This window comes from Mustela nivalis, assembly GCF_964662115.1.
Source record: "Mustela nivalis genome assembly, chromosome: 4".
Taxonomy (NCBI): domain Eukaryota; kingdom Metazoa; phylum Chordata; class Mammalia; order Carnivora; family Mustelidae; genus Mustela; species Mustela nivalis.
The window spans coordinates 137,523,144-137,541,073 of NC_139023.1; the positions used below are offsets into that span (position 1 = coordinate 137,523,144).

The window sequence follows — 17,930 nt, forward strand, 5'->3', positions numbered from 1 at the left end:
ACCTAGCTAAGAGCTGAAATTGACTGAAAATAACCACAATTTATTATTCAAGCTTTTACTTAGAAATCATACGCTTACAATAGACTCCAGAGATACAAAATAGTTTCATCGGATAGATTCTACCACAATTCTGTAATTGTGTTGGTAGGAGAGAGAGTCCTGCTTCCTATTCTACCACCTTCCCAGAATCCTCTCCAACTATATTTATTTTAAAATATTTTGTCACTTTGATTAAACAGGTAACCAAATATTATTTTTAAGGTATATACAGTATTAATAGAAAATATATTAATATATTAATTAGCTCAAAACTGTTAAGACTAGCATGGTAAGACTTGGTTAATCAACAAAAAAGTTCAGCCTCTCAGGTTAAGTTTATGTAGGAAATTACTATTATTATAAATATTGCAGAAAACGCATGCTTTATGGGAAGGTTTTAGACATACGTCAATGGTTTTGCTACCTATATTTACCCTTAAGCAAAATATTCACCTTTATCAAATGTCCCACAGAAAACTTCTGTTTTATTATTACTATAAGAAATTAACCACAGACTTTGCCTCATTATCAAACAGGCTTTTGCTTCTACTGACCAGAGGCTCGTGGAAAGGACCGTACTAAGAACACTGAACTACTGATACTTCAAAAAATAGACTCTTAAGTACAGGCTTCAATGGACTGAGTCAAGATTTCTAGACTTTTTTATAGTCCACAAGCTGACATACATACATACACCCGGACAGATAAGAATTACTAGAACTGAGGGCTGCCTGGGTGGCTCAGTGGGATGGGCCTCTGCCTTCGGCTCAGGTCATGATCTCAGGATCCTGGGATCAAGTCCCGCATCGGGCTCTCTGCTAGGCAGGGAGCCTGCTCCTTCCTCTCTCTCTCTACTTGTGATCTCTCTCTGTCAAATAAATAAAATCTTTAAAAAAATAAAAATAAAGAATTACTAGAACTGAATCAACTGAATTAAATGAAATTAAATTATGGGTACTTGTTTGGAATATGATTGGTATTATTCTTTTTTTAAAATTTTATTTATTTACTTGAGAGAGAGAAAGGAGGGGGGCAGAGAGGCAGAAGGAGAAACAGACTCCCTTTTGAGCAGGGGACCTGTTGTAGGACTCAGTCCCAGTGACCTAAGCCAAGGTGCCCCAATACCTAATAGGTATTTGTCTTAATGTCCTATTTTATATCTTATATTTATTTTATATTTAATAAACACATGAAGTCTATTTTTGTTCTTAAGAACCATCTCTAGCCTTCAACTCAGCAGATTATGCTTTTGTAAATTGAATTATCACATATTATTTGATTATCTGATTCTCACTGACCCACTCAGAAATCAGAAACAGTTTTACTTTTCAGGACAATATTGTAATTTTCATCAGTTCAATAAAAATCTATACTCCTTGGGGCACCCGGGTGGCACAGTCAATTTATGGGGTCATGATTTCGAGCCCCCCACCAGGCTCACTTCCTCTCCCTTTGACCCTCCCCCAACACACGTATATGCATGTGTGCACACACTCTCTCCCACTCTCAAATAAGTAAAATAAATCTAAAAGAAAAAAGATTTTTTTTAAAAAGTAAAAAAAAAAATTATACCTTTTCCCAATAATAACTAATCAATTATGCAACAAAGCCATACCTTAATTAAAAATTATTTTCATTCAGTTATGACAAGCCCACACTAATAAATATATATGGAACCAATTCCTTTATCACACTGCCAGGAAATTGCCCTAGTACCTAACTTAGAAGGTCTTGGCAAGGTCATTTCCTAATAGCCAAAAACCATGGATGAACAGGAAACCTTCAGGAATAAAGAAAATCACCCAAATCTATAGGTACCACAGGTGAAATCCGCTGGAGAATGTATTGGCCTTAGGACAGAAAAGAAAACAATAATTTGTATATTTTTAAAAAATCTAATTCAAGGTCTTATGAAAACATCTGGACAGAAATCAATTTTGCAGCCTTAGGAGAGCCCGATACTGCAGGGCTCTAGATTATCAGAAAAAACTCAAGGTACTTATATGCTTCATTAATACTCCCACTGAACCTAAATATTAGGGAAATCCCATACTTTTTCCTTTGGGAAAAGTATACATTTGGAAATTATATATGATCAAAAGAAAGTAGACTACCAGGAAATGTATCCAGAACTTAGAAATAAGGTAAAAATAGTGGGAAATCGTTTAAATATTTATGTGGGCAAAGGCCATCCAAGGATTATTTAGTTCATTTCATTGCTTACTACTGATTAAAAGGCACAGATTTTAAGTTGCTTCCTAACTATAACTTAATTTCCTAACTTCCAACTATAGAGCTTTATCCAACAAAGATGCAAACAAGGAAGTATCACTGAAGAGAATGACTTGAGTAGTTGGAGAATCATCTTGTTTCAGAGGTCTTGCTCTTCCCACTTCTATTCTAGAAATGGACAAAACCCATCTCAGACTCATGCTACCTGGCATTCTAAAACAAAAAATAGCCTCTGGCCTTCACATTTTTGTGCTGGAAAGAAGTAGGATGTAGTAGTAGTAGGATGTTTCTCTTTAAATAATCCCCATTTCAAATAAGCTAAAATACAAAGGAAACAGTCAACAAAACAAAGAGGCAACCTACAGAACGGGAGAAGTTATTCGCAATTGACATTACAGACAAATGGCTGATATCCAAGATCTATAAAGAACTCCTCAAACTCAACACTCAAAAAACAGATAATCACATCAAACAATGGGCATAAGACATGAACAGACACTTCTCCAAAGAAAACATACAAATGGCTAACAGACACATGAAAAAAATGTTCATCATCATTAGCCATCAGGGAGATTAAAATAAAACCACAATGAGATACCACTGTATACCAGTTAGAATGGCCAAAATTAATAAGAAAGGAAACAATAAGTGCTGGAGAGGATGTGGAGAAAAGGGGAACCCTCTTACACTGTAGGAAGGAATGCAAGTTGGTGCAGCCACTTTGGAAAACAGTGTGGAGATTCCTTAAAAAATTAAAAAGAAAAAAAGGAAAAAGAAATTAAAATAGTGCTACCCCATGACCCTGCAATTGTACTACTGGGTATTTACCACAAAGATACAGATGTAGTAAAAAGAAGGGCCATCTGTACCCCAATGTTCATAGCAGCAATGGCCACAACTGTCAAACTGTAGAAAGAGCCAAGATGCCCTTCAACAGACAAATGGATAAAGAAGATATGGTCCATATACACAATGGAATATTGTGCCTCCATCAGAAAGGATGAATACCTAAAAAATAAAAAAAATAAAAAAAATAGTAAAATAATAAAATAAAAAGAAAGAAAGAAAGGATGAATACCCAACTTTTGTATCAACATGGACGGGACTGGAGGAGATTATGCTGAGTCAAATAAGTCAAGCAGAGAGAGTCAATTATCATATGGTTTCACTTACTTGTGGAGCATAAGGAATAACATGGAGGATATTGGGAGAAGGAGAGGAAAAGGGAGTTGGGGGAAATCGGAGGGGGAGACGAACCATGAGAGACTGTGGACTCTGAGAAACAAACTGAGGGTTTTGGAAGGGAGGTGGGTAAGGGTTGAGTGAGCCTGGTGGTGGGTATTAAGGAGAGCACATATTGCATGGAGCCCTGGGTGTGATACATAAACAATGAATCTTGGAACACTGAAAAAATAAAGTTAAAAAAAAACAACAAGCTAGGGCGCCTGGGTGGCTAAGTGGGTTAAGCCGCTGCCTTCGGCTCAGGTCATGATCTCAGGGTCCTGGGATCGAGTCCCGCATCGGGCTCTCTGCTCAGCAGGGAGCCTGCTTCCTCCTCTCTCTCTGCCTGCCTCTCTGGCTACTTGTGATCTCTCTCTGTCAAATAAATAAGTAAAATCTTAAAAAAAAAAAAAAAAAAAAAACAAGCTAAAATAAATAATGTTATCTGTGTTAACAAATCATCTTTCTGAAGGGTAGAAAAAATATTATTAACTTAAAAGAAAGACTTAACAAATTCTCATTGTTTATTATGGAATAATCTCAGAGATGGACAAAAATATATAGAATAGAATAGATCTCCATACTAATTTCTAGGATAACAAGATACATATAGGGGCACCTGGGTGGCTCAATTGGTTAAGTTTCTGCCTTTGGCTCAGGTCATGATCCTGGAGTCCTGGGATCAAGCCCCACATCGGGCTCCCTGCTCAGCGGGAAGTCTGCTTCTTCCTCTCCCTCTGCTGTTCCCCCTGAGCTCCTTCTATTTCCTCTCTCTCACTCACTTTCTGTCAAATAAATAAAATCTTAACAAAAAAACCCACAAGATACATATATATTCATACATATACATCATTATGTACCAAAAACATTTATCCAACTGCAGAACCAAATCCACAGACTATCAATGTACTTTACAGGAGAATGTTATGAAATCTAATAGTAAGCATTTTTTTAAAGTCCACTAAAACACAAAGAATAAATGTAAGCACAAGCAATGGAAGGTATTAGATAAAATTCTAATAAAAAACAGCACTCTGTACACTAGCATAAATTATTTGACTTCACCACAATAGTGAAGTTGGCTATGTGGTATGAGCATCCCTATTAAAGAATGAGAAAATAGGGACGCCTGGGTGGCTCAGTTGGTTAAGTAGATGCCTTCGGCTCAGGTCATGATCCCAGCATCCTGGGATCGAGTCCCACATCGGGCTCCTTGCTCCGCAGGGAGCCTGCTTCTCCCTCTGACTCTGCCTTCCACTCTGTCTGCCTATGCTCGCTCTCGCTCACTCTCTCTCTGATAAATAATAAATAAAATCTTTAAAAAAAAAAAAAAGAATGAGAAAATAGTCTCAAAATAGTTAAAAGTCATTTGTTAACATAACTATTACCAAGTTGAAAAGCAGAAAAATGATTCAAACACAAGTTCTGAAGTTCTGTGCTCTGTCTAGTAGGCTTAGTTGTGGAAACAGGATAAGTAAAGTGAAAAGTATGACATTACCCTATTTAATAGTACTTAACTAAAATAGAACTCAAGATTTCAGAACCTTACCATATTATCAAGTTACTGGCAAGAAGCTAAAAGTCTCCATCAACACAGTATTATCAAATGATTAGTTGTGCCAATTAATTTATGGACACAGCTTTCCTAAGTATCCAAAGAGGACATCAGTGAAAATTGTAATCTCTGCTCCACAGTAAATTACAACCTTGTTGGGGAAACAATTATAATGTGAAATTATTCAGCATACATTAAGGGTGCATGATACAGTAAATTAAGTGTAGACTTGGATGAATATCAATGGAGCATTATACAGCAGAAGCAACAAATGCACAGAAAGCAAAACAAATGATCAGAAACTGTACTAAGGGGAGAAATAAAACTGAATAAGATGTAAAACAACAGTTACGCATTTAAAAATACAAGACAGTGGGGCACTTGGGTGGCTCAGTGGGTTAAGCCGCTGCCTTCGGCTCAGGTCATGATCTCAGGGTCCTGGGATTGAGTCCTACATCGGGCTCTCTGCTCAGCAGGGAGCCTGTTTCCTCCTCTCTCTCTCTGCCTGCCTCTCTGCCTACTTGTGATCTCTTTCTGTCAAATAAATAAATAAAATCTTTAAAAAAAAAAAAAAAGGACAGTGACAGCCATTTGGAAAAATACGCAGATATTAATTAAAGATTAAAATAGCAGCCTATGGATGGGAATGAAATGAAAATAGAATATGAACAAATAAAAAAGCACAGGCCTTGCTACAAAGGGATATAATGTAGCTATTAAAACTAATAAAACTGATCTACACAGAGGAACATGTAACAATAATCAAGATAATTTTTTAAATGAAAGCTGCATTTTTTCCATATTATAAATAACATTTTCGTTACTTTCTAAATTATTTTGAGAATAGCTGATACACAGTGTTACATTAGTTTCAGATGTACAACATAGTGATTTAGCAAGTTTGTACATTATGCTATGTTCACACTTGTAGCCACCATATGTCTCTGTACACTGCTGTTACAATATCACAGACTATATTCCTTATGCTGTGCCTTTTATTCCGATGACATATTCATCCTACAAATGGAAGCCTGTATCCCTCATGTATCTACACCCATTTTGCCCTACCCCTCCTTCTCGTTCCCCCCTCATAACCATCAGTTTGTTCTATTTATAGGTTAGGATAATCAAGATAATTTTTAAGTGACAAAAGTAAGACAGAGTACGCTATGTATAATATCCCCTTTCTGAATATGTGTGCCTTGATGTATATATTTCCATGTACAAGTATGAAGAAGAAAGCCTAGAAGAATGTACCAAACTAAAAACAGTGGTAATCTTCAGAGACAGAACAGTAGGCAAAGAATTATTTCCATTTCTGAACCTTTTAATAATTGTACAATTTAAGTTTGTAAACAAATATTAAATAGATTTTGGAGTTAGACAGAAGTAGGTTCAAACACTGACTATATGATTTGGGCCAAGCTACTTAACCTCTGTTAGACTTCTTACTTATTAAATAAAGAAAACTACACTAATTCATGGGGGATTATAAAATTTAAGAGAAACAAATACAACACTTTTAGTACAATGTTTCCCCCATTTCCTTATGTAAAAACACACAAGTTAAGAATGGGTGATAATGAGAAATGCAATAGAAATTTAGAGAAGGAAAAGATCACAGAAGATTAGAGTGATTAAGGAAAATCAAAGAAAAGGCTGGGACTTGAGCTGAGCTGTAAAAAAAGAAAAAAAGGTAGAATATTAGTAAGAGAGTTGGCAGGGAAGCGTTACTAAAATAAAAGAAATAATAGAATAACTACACAGGAAGAAGAATGAGATATATGAGCATGTGTTCCCAACACAAATAGTGCCGAACAAAATGAATGCTCAATAAATATGTGTTAAATAAATGAAAAGGGGTACACATTAAGTAATACTAGGAAAAAAAATAAGACTGCCTCAGTAGGATAAGGTCATATTTTAAAGATCCTTGAGGTCAAAACAGAGATTAGATTTAATGCAATTGTCAATGCAAGGCTTCCAGAGCTGGAATTACCTAGGAAAGCCACATTTTAGGAAAATGTGGTCTATTAGCAGAAAGCCAGACAGAATACAGAATACTTAACTAGTTATAATGAATAATTAGGTTATATACATAAATATAAGTGTTTATTCATACACAAAGGATATAACATACATTTAAATATTATAATATTACTATAGACAGGAAGTGAGACAGAGAAATGACTAAGGTAGAAGCTAATTAGAACAGAAATATGACTGAGATATTAGAATATGATATCAAACTGTCCTAGTAATTATATTAAGAATTTTGTAGTTACAAGTAAACACATATATAAATTTTGAATTGCTTCTGAATAACAAGGATTAAGAGTCAATCTCCTACATGCTAACTTACCTGATCCTCTTGAAACAAAATGCCTTTCTGAGCATTAATTCGTTTAAACAGATCGCCCCCTTCACAGTAATCCATGACTATGTAGAGAGAGCCATTTTCTACAAAATATAAACATGACATTTCATTTTTTTTTAATCTTTTTAAGTTTTTTGTGTGTGTTCTAAGATTCATTCTTTATGCATCACACCCAGTACTCCATGTCCTCCTCAATACCCACCACCAGGCTCACCCAACCCTTACCCATCTCCCCTCCAAAACCCTTAGTTTCTCAGAGTCCACAGTCTCTCATGGTTCGTCCCCCACTCCAATTTGCCCCAACTCCCATCTCTTCTCCTTCTCCCAATGTCCTCCATGTTATTTATACTCCACAAGTGAAATCATATGATAATGTAAGTCAAAAGCACAGCTAAATTAAAGGTACTTAAGGGTTTACTAAAACATAGTGATTAATTATGTTCCACTAAAAACAGAACCACCTTCAAAAGAATTAGACTACAAAATTAAGGTATACTGCTTATACAGATTGTATGATAACCTGGTTTAACAAGAAGCTCTATCATCAATGATTTTCTACTAAGAATACAGCATCTTATTGAATAGCATATCCACAATGATCTAAACATCTCTGGAATACAGACAAAATGCAGATAAATATACTTGGTTTCATTTAATAGATTTCCTTAAACATCATCTATAAAAAATGTTTTTCTACCAATTTATCAAAGATGGGTTATAATTTGGTTTTCAATTTACCATTACTTTTCAGCTTTGTTTCATCCACTTAATCAATTACTTACTAAACAAATAACAGATATTGCAATGAACTCTAGGGATTCAACGGTGAATAAGAATGTACAACCGCTGGAGCTTTATTTGATTTTACTTCTATTTTTAAAAATTAGATATAATCTGTGAGCAACATGAAAATAGGGCAATACTTTATTTCCCTTTATGTCTCAGTCCACAGAAAGAAAGGTTTCTATCACTCTTCCCCTGGGTACACAGGACTAGAAGAACCCTTCTCATCCCTCCCTCCACCTTTATTCTTAGATTAACACTATGCTTATTCTGCACAAATTAGGGAGTAGCTGATATAACTTCTAACATTACTAAACCACTACTTACCAGTGAGACTACTCCAACTCAAAGAACAGTTTTCACTTCCCTTACTTCTCTGTGCTTCTAGCCTAATTCCATCAGTACTTGTACCTTGCACCCTGTGTAGTGTTTCTGTTACCCATAGTTCTTATACCTCCTTTTTTATAAACTGCTCCTAATGTGCCATGGACTGGGAATCTATATGACTGACTAATTAAGATTCTGTATAATTTGTGGGCACTTCTAAGGAAGATGGTGGAGTAGGAGGATCCTGGCCTCACCTCCTCTCATGGATAAAACCAGATAACAATCACATCAATGTAAATAAACCAGAAAACGACTGGAAGACTGGGACTCTCCACAGCTAAATGTAGGGAAGAGGCCAGATGGAAGAGCATAGGAAAGGTAGAGATGTGGTCAGGAGCTAAATAGGTCCATGGGATTGTCTTCAGGAGGAAAGAAGGGAGAGACACCCATGGTGTGGAGAGAAGAAGGAAACAGAAACTAAGCCCAGGCACTCCAGGTACTGCAGGCACCCCAGGCACAGGGAACCTGCGAGAGAAGATGAATGCCCACATTTGGCTGTAAAAACCATTATGTGGGGCATAATTTCATGAGTTCTTATAATCCGCAGGGCTTAACATCTAGATCATTAAAAATCAGTATGCTCAGCTTTAGGAAAGTGAAAGAGCAACAGGAAACTGTCCCCACTCTTAGAGACAACACAACAAATGGCCCAGCAGAGATGCAGCACTAAGAAAAATGCCCGGGATATAAGGGAGGGGGAGTAATTTACTAATCTGCATGTGCAGGAGGGGCAGGGATGTAGGGAGACTTCTACAGGAACAGAAGAACTGGTAGGCTCCATAAAACTCCCCCATCCCCCAGCCTAGATACATGGACACCTTCGAGAACTAGTGCAGTGCCAACACTCTCCACCTAGCTTGCTAACAGCACATCCTGCAGGTACAGTCCCTCCAGCCAGGTCCTTCTTCCACGTTTCCTCCAACAGCAGACCCACACAAACTTTGCTAACACCCTACACCCTGTACCCACATTTTCCTACAGACCTGACCCTTTCAATATGCCCCTGGCCAGAGCCTATCCAAAACAGTGCCACAAGCCTGGCAGGCTGAAATCAGCCCCAACAGGGGCTATCAGCCCTCCAAAGTGACTCAGGTCTGAGAGACAGGGAAAGATAACCACACACCAGACCAACTGTGCCCCAAGCATGGGCTGGAGGCAGACGCCTGGCCTGAACGCAGGCCCCACCCGCCAATGAAAGTTTCTGAGGGGAAAAACAAACGGAAAGTGCATTGCATTTTCATGCTACTGCACCTCTAGTTAATTCCTGTTCTAACTCAACTCAAACCCAAGGCAACCCCAGACCAGCCTACTAACAACACAGGGACCAAACAATGCCTACAACAGGTAAAGTGAACCAGTGCAGACAAGCTAATTAAAAACAACCGCAGCTCAGCCACAACAGTGCCGTATACGTATCACACACAGGAGACACCCTGAAATGCCAGGTTCTGGTGAAGAGAGGTCATTGCACTGCATGGCACTATAGGATCTCTTCTTCATAAGGCCACTACTTTCAAGAGCCAAAATGTAGGAAGAATTTCCTAACGTTACAGAAACAGACACGGAGTGTTAGAAAATATGAAGACAGAGGAATACATCCCAAGTGTATTAAATAGGACCAAAACTGCCATAAAAGACCCAAACAAACAGAGATAAATAATATGCCTGACAGAGAATTTAAAGTAATGATCGGGGCACCTGGGTGGCTCAGTGGGTTAAGCCGCTGCCTTCGGCTCAGGTCATGATCTCAGGGTCCTGGGATCGAGTCCCGCATCGGGCTCTCTGCTCAGCAGGGAGCCTGCTTCCCTCTCTCTCTCTCTGCTTGCCTCTCCGACTACTTGTGATTTCTCTCTGTCAAATAAATAAATAAAATCTTTAAAAATAAATAAATAAATAAAAATAATGATCGTAAAAATATTCACTGGACTTGAGAAAAGAGTGAAGGACCTCAGTGAGACTCTTAATACAGAGATAGAAATAAAAAAGAATGAATCAGAGATAAAGAAATCAGTAACTTAAATTGAAAATTACAGTAGATATGGTGGATCAGTCATCTGAGCCTCCAGCGCTTGGTTTCAGCTGAGGTCATGATCTCATGGATGGTGAGATTGAGCCCCATGTCAGGCTCTGTACTCAGTGGGGAGTCTACTTGAAGATTCCCTCCCTCTGCCCTTCCCAACTCATGCTCACACGTAAATACATACAAACAAACATACATACATACATCTATCTTTGGAAAAAATAAAAATAAAAATATAAATACACTAGATGTAATAAATAGCAGACTAAAGAAAGTAGAGGAATGGATCAGCAACCAGGAGTAATAGAAAGCAATCAAATAGAATAGGAGAGAGAAAAAAAATAAAAGATGGACTTGGGAACTCAGGGACACCATCAAGGATAATTAATAAATCACATTATAAGGATCCTAGATAGAGAAGAGAAAAGGGGGCAGAAAATGTATTTGAAGATAAAATATCTACAAATTTCCCTAACCTGGCAAAGGAAACAAAAGTCCAGATTCAGTGGATACAAAGAGCCCCCAACAAGGTCAATGTAAGAAGGTCTACACCAAGACACATGGTTCGAATGGCAAAAAGTGGTGATAACGAGAGAAGCTGCAAAACAGCAAGAGATGGGGCTCCTTGGGTGGCTCAGTTGGTTGAGTGCCTGACTCTTGGTTTCAACTCAGGTTGTGATCTTACAGGTGAGATACAACCCTCCCTCAGATAAAATAAAATCTTTAAAAATCTTTTAAATCTTAAAAAAAAAAAAAACCTCCTACTAGAGTATTTGTTGACATCATTAAAAGCTTTTTATTTTAAATACTAAAATTTTGGTGATGAAAGAGAAAAGAAACTGAAAGAGATCTGAGGAGAAAGATAAAGGAATCTAAGCTCATGGGAAGAAGATAGTTAACACTGTACTCCTGTACACATAAACGTGCATAAATGATAATTTCACTACCATCATAAAATACAGTACACCTTATGACATAATGTGTTAATTGATCAATATTTTTTTAAAGCATGTTCTACTTTAGTATGTACCCAGTTAATCTGGGAATGAGTATACTTCTGCTCTAAATCAGACTGTATTAGAGCAGTCATTTGAACTATCTACTACTTTCAATCTAAATTATTGTTAAGAGTCACCATACTGGGGCACGTTGGGTGGCTCAGTTGGTTGGGTGACTGCCTTCGGCTCAGGTCATGAACCTGGAATCCTGGGATCGAGTCCCACATCAGGCTCTCTGCTAGACAGGGAGTCTGCTTCTCCCGCTGACCTCTCTCCTCTCATGCTATCTTTCTCTCTCTTTCTCTCAAGTAATAAATAAATAAAATCTTTAAAAAAAAAAAAAAGAGTCACCATTCTGTCTGGAGTGCTTAATTGTGATTATCAAGAGGAAATTGTGTTGCTGCAACACAATCAAGTCAAGGAGGACTATTACTGGAACTCCATGGATTCACTGAGGTTCCTCTTTTACTCGCTTGCAAAATAGCCATAATTAATGAAAAACTGCAACAAATATAGTACTCACAAAGACTCAGATCCTCCAGTGATAAAGGTTTGTGTTATTCCACTAGGTAAAACAGAACACACTCAGCCAAGATGTTGCAGAGGGCAAAGGAGAACAAGGAATTTGTTGTAGAAGGAGAAAAAACATGATTATAAACTTGGGACTCATAAGCAGCTAGAAACTCAGGACCCGAAGAAGCTATTCTTTGTTTCCTTTTTCCTTCTCACCACCACTGCCTTAAATAAACTGTTAATGTTGTCAAATTAAATATATATACATATATATACACACATACATATACACACACAGTATAAAAATACACATAGTATATATACACATATGGTACATAAATATACACATACAGTATATATATACGTATACTATACACATGTATTTATACACACATATACTATATATGTATACATACATGCATATACTACATATATGTATACATACATGTGTTTTTTACTTTTTTAAAGATTTTATTTATTTGACAGAGAGAGAGATCACAAGTAGGCAGAGAGGCAGGCAGAGAGAAAGGGGAAAGCAGGCTCCTCGCTCCGATGCGGGGCTCGATCCCAGAGACCATGACCCGAGCTGAAGGCAGAGACTTTACCCACTGAGCCACCCAGATGCCCCAAAATACTTTGTTTTGTAATGTGTAGGGATTTATGATAATGGGCATGAATTCAAAGGACTTCAACCAACCATCTTGACCTGTCTTTAGAGAAGCTTTGTTCTATCTTAGTTCCTACATTACCAAATATAATAGCATATATTTCCAAAACAACATATAACATTTTAAGCTATGACATTTTTAAGAACCTGAGACCACTTTCAATATACCTCACTACTATGATAATGAGGTAAATAAGAGAACACAAATAAGAAGGATCCCTTTCTAAAAATCAGAACATTTTCTTAGTGGCAGTAGTGGTAGCACTTTAAAAGAAGTTTAATTTAAAATGATATAAATTACTGTCCTTGCTTTGTACAAATTTTTACACTTAACCACATGGCTTCTTTTTAAGCAATCAGAGTAACAGTGAGTCAATATAAAATTACACATGGACAGTATGGTGTAGTGTTGGGTAGAAGCTAGACCTGAGCAGTGGAAGGAATGCCCCAAGGCAGAGTCCCAGTTCTTTTTTTTTCTTTTTTTTTTAAAGATTTTATTTATTTATTTGACAGAGATCACAAGTAGGCAGAGGCAGGCAGAGAGAGAGAGAGGAGGAAGCAGGCTCCCTGCAGAGCAGAGAGCCTGATGTGGAGCTTGATACCAGGACCCTGGGATCATGACCTGAGCAGAAGGCAAAGGTTCTAACCCATTGAGCCACCCAGGTGCCCCCAGAGTCCCAATTCTTGAAGGGGCATTCCCTTCCAGCCCTTATCTGTGCAATCGATAAGGGTTGGAGGCAAGGACAGTGATAAATAAGCTATACATTAAAAGCCTGGGGCACAATATCTGATCTTGTGGCTTCCAAGACCTGGGGCTAACAAACTAAAGAGCCATAGGTGCAAACCAAGCACTCTCCTCAGCCACATCGGCCCCAGTGTAACCTTAGCCCTAGACTCATAATGCATTTGAATTGTGGGTACAGCCCCACCAGATGGAGAAAGGATGCCCAGACCTTTCTGTACAAACCTTGTAAGGCTAAAAACTCTCCCTCCCAATTCATGGGAGGAGTCTCCCAAATGACTAAAAACAGATCCACAGGGCACGTGGGTGGCTCAGTCGGTTGGGCAACTGCCTTCAGCTCAGGTTATGAACCCGGAGTTCTGGGACCTAGTCCTGCATCGGGGCTCCCAGCTCAGCAGGGATTCTGCTTCTCCCTCTGACCTTCTACCCTCTCATACTCTGTCTTACTTGCTCTCTCTCAAATAAATAAAATCTTTAAAAAATTAAATAAAATAAAAACAGACCCACAATACATCACAGTTCTTTCCAGCCCATAGAGATGCAACAAATATCTAATAACAAAAAAATGTCCCCACTCTCCCATGTTGACAGTGTACATTCACTTTTTTTTTTTTTTTTTACGATTTTATTTATTTGACAGAGAAAAAGGGAAAGAGTGAGCAAGCAAGAATGAGCACAAGCAGAAGCAGCAGCAGAGGGAGAGGGAGAAGCAGACTTCCCACCGAGTAAGAAGCCTAATGCGGGACTCAGTCCCAAGACCCTGAGATCATGACCCAAGCAGAAGGCAGATGCTTAACCGACTGAGCGACCCAGATACCCCTGTACATTCACTTTAATAAACTGCTTTTTGTTTGCTACTCTCCTTCTGGCTGTCTTTATTAGAGCACAGATAACCACATAAATCTTCTCATGGGCAATACAAGAACTGAGACCTCCATTCATACAGACTGCCCACCAGTAAATTTGTATTACCCTAGAATCAAGTTGTTAAGAATATGCATATGTACTGAGGCAAAGACAATGTACTTTTCTTCCTGAAAATACTTTATAAGTAAAATATCCGAAAGTTGTCATATGGCTTAGTTCCTTTGAACTCTCTTGCAAAATTTATCTGACCTTCAAATGATTCTCTATACTGGACAATATTTGGATGCTTCATGTTTGCCAATACTGCAACTTCTCTCCTTGATTCTTCCCTTTCTTTATTGGACATCTTAAATGGGAGAGAAAAAGAAAATATTAAATTAGACCATCAGTAAACCATCTAAATGTCCATCAATAAGAGAGTGGTTAAAAAACAATATAAAGCATAGTCAAAACAACAAAATAGGGCGCCTGGGTGGCTCAGTGGGTTAAGCCGCTGCCTTCGGCTCAGGTCATGATCTCAAGGTCCTGGGATGGAGTCCCACGTCGGGCTCTCTGCTCAGCGGGGAGCCTGCTTCCTCCTCTCTCTCTCTCTCTCTCTCTCTGCCTGCCTCTCTGCCTACTTGTGATCTCTCTGTCAAATAAATGAATAAAATCTTAAAAAAAAAAAAAACAAAATAAAGCAGAAGTTAAAAGAAAAGTTGAATCCACAAGTAAAAACATTTTAAGATGTTCAAATCAGATTAAGTTACAGAACAGTAAGTGTATTTTTTTTTAATATTTTATTTATTTATTTGACAGACAGAGATCACAAGTAGGCAGAGAGGCAGGCAGAGAGAGGGAAGAGGAAGCAGGCTCCCTGCTGAGCAGAGAGCCCGATGCAGAGCTCCATCCCAGAATCCTGGGATGATGACCTGAGCCGAAGGCAGAGGCTTAACCCACTGAGCCACCCAGGCGCCCCAGTAAGTGTATTTTTTAAAACACTTAAATACATAAACATAAGCTCACAGCATAGAAAAAAACTGCAAGGATATACAGACTATTCTAAAATTAGTGGTTCTCTCTGGGATTATGGTAGCCTTTCACTTTATGTTATGCCATGCCGTATATTTTTTTTTAATTCTCTAACAATGAACCCATTGAAATCAGAGTATTCATTGAATTAACCAAACAAAATATATACTTACTCTTGAGATGTTAATTTCCTTGATAACATATTGCTTGCCATCTTCTGTAGATTTAACAAGAATGGCTTTTCCAAATGAACCTTCTCCAATCTTCTGTAGTCTAGCATACTTCTCCATGATTCTTTTTCTAAGGCATCTTAACAGATATACTAGACATTTAAAAAAGTTGACAGTTAATAGAGATAAAACATGTCTTCCATAACCATTAATAATATTTAATTCAATTGTAATTCCTTAGTGATTTGCTTACTTAAAAACCAGATATTTAAAATCTTTACTCAAAGTTAAATTAACTTTATCTGAGTTTTACTCATGTGACATAGTTATAACTAAAAAGAGAAAAACAATGACGTTTCAGTTTTATAAAAATGATTTGGAAAGTTGAATACTAAATTTACTTAATGTATATGGAGAGACAGACAAACTTTTCCCTATGTGAATTATTTGGCAGCATTACTTTATTATCTCCAATGTGTGTCTGAAAGTTATTTAACTAATCCTCTTATTAGACATTAAAATTGTTTACACTGTTTGCTATTACAGAAGAACTTTAGATAAAATTTTGGTACATACATTTTTATGTACCCTATTATAAGGATATAAGGATATCCCTAGGATAAATTACTCGTCCAAAGAATATGCACATGTTAAAATTCTGGTCACTATTTGTTGCTGTTGTTACTTCTACATTTGACAGAAAAATGGTGCCTCTTTTTTTTTTTTTTTTTTTAAAGATTTTATTTATTTATTTGACAGACAGAGATCACAAGTAGGCAGAGAGGCAGGCAGAGAGAGAGGAGGAAGCAGGCTCCCTGCTGAGCAGAGAGCCCGATGTGGGACTTGATCCCAGGACCCTGAGATCATGACCTGAGCCGAAGGCAGCGGCTTAACCCACTGAACCACCCAGGCGCCCTGGTGCCTCATTTTTAATTTCTTTTGCTTATCAGTAAATTTGAAAAATTCCTCCACATATATTGAACATTTGTAATCTCTTTTGAACTGTTCATTCATGTTCTTTCTTCATTTTCTATTTGAATAGTCTTTTTAGTAATTTCTAAAATTCCCCTCTTCAATGAGTATGTTAGCCCTCCTCTGTCAAAAATATTTTTTCTTTCTATACTATCTGCCTTTCAATTGTATTTAAATATAAAAATTTATTGGTCTTTATATTTGTTATAAAATGTTATTGGTCTTTATATTTGTCCTTTTGGTATCATAATTAGATCCTTACCAGACTAAGATATTGACAAAGGTCATTAGCAACTTTAGCAATAGTTAATTTCAGGAGAGTGATCTGTGGGGACAAAGTCAGAGTCTAAAAGCTAGTTAGTGAAAGCTTAAAAAAGTCAAAGGGAAGGAGGAGGGAAAGAGAATGATATGGTCACAAGACAATCATGAGCATTACCTATTGGCAAGACTACTCTTATTGTGGAGATACCTGAATTCACTATATCAATTTAAAACTAATGAATATTTAATTTACCTAACTTGCCCTCTTCTATTTCCATTTACATCAAGCAGCTTTCTATGTATGATTCCCTTCTAGGAGAAAATGGGCTTGTTACGAAGGCCATAATAAAATTTCTGTGACAGTTTATATATTTCTCATTGTAAATTAACAAATCCATGTTCTCATTTTATCCATCAATACTAAATTTGCTTAATTTTATTCTGCCTCTAAAATATGATCCAATCTCCTTAAATGACAAAATTTATATTCAGGGCTTATAAAACCAAAGTCCAGAACCCAGCCTCTGATAAAATCAATTGGATAGGGGGCGCCTGGGTGGCTCAGTGGATTGGGCCGCTGCCTTCGGCTCGGGTCATGATCTCAGGGTCCTGGAATCGAGTCCCGCATCGGGCTCTCTGCTCGGCGGGGAGTCTGCTTCCTCCTCTCTCTCTCTGCCTGCCTCTCTGTCTACTTGTGATTTCTCTCTGTCAAATAAATAAATAAAATCTTTAAAAAAAAAAATCAATTGGATAACTATACATTAGGAAATTTTGTAGGAAAGAACCTTCTTCTACCTTAGAAAACATTATAACCATATTGCATTTAAAATAGGACAAGACTTTTGGCAACTTGGAGAGAAATAAGAAATTAATGATTACAATAGCAATACAGCACCATCAGTGAGTTAAAGTCATTCCAAACATATATACTCTCCTCTCAAGTCCACGCTTGGTCAGCTGGCATAATATAATGATTACCTGGGCACCAGCCAGAATTTTATGATTTCTCCAGGACATGAGTATATTACATTACCATGCTATTTAGAAAAAAAAAATCAAGATAAACTCATCTTAGAAAACTGAATTTCATAAGTCAAATTACATTAAATAATAAC

At 37.4% G+C, this 17,930-nt stretch overlaps 1 protein-coding gene across 15 annotated transcripts in view; it reads right to left on the bottom strand.

Annotated features, from left to right (window-relative positions):
• The window catches only part of NEK1 (NIMA related kinase 1), a 214,428-nt gene that overhangs the window by 188,704 nt on the left and 7,794 nt on the right, over positions 1-17,930 (bottom strand). For 10 of the 15 annotated variants that reach the window (XM_082727264.1, XM_082727275.1, XM_082727273.1 and 7 more), the window contains exons 3-5: positions 15,586-15,734; positions 14,651-14,747; positions 7,410-7,507 (exon numbers count right to left, since the gene is read on the bottom strand). In XM_082727264.1, coding sequence (XP_082583390.1) covers positions 7,410-7,507; positions 14,651-14,747; positions 15,586-15,702 — 312 coding nt within the window. In that variant the 5' untranslated portion in view covers positions 15,703-15,734. The remainder of the gene's footprint in view (positions 1-7,409; positions 7,508-14,650; positions 14,748-15,585; positions 15,735-17,930) is intronic. The other 5 variants (XM_082727269.1, XM_082727266.1, XM_082727268.1 and 2 more) reach the window with 1 other exon arrangement.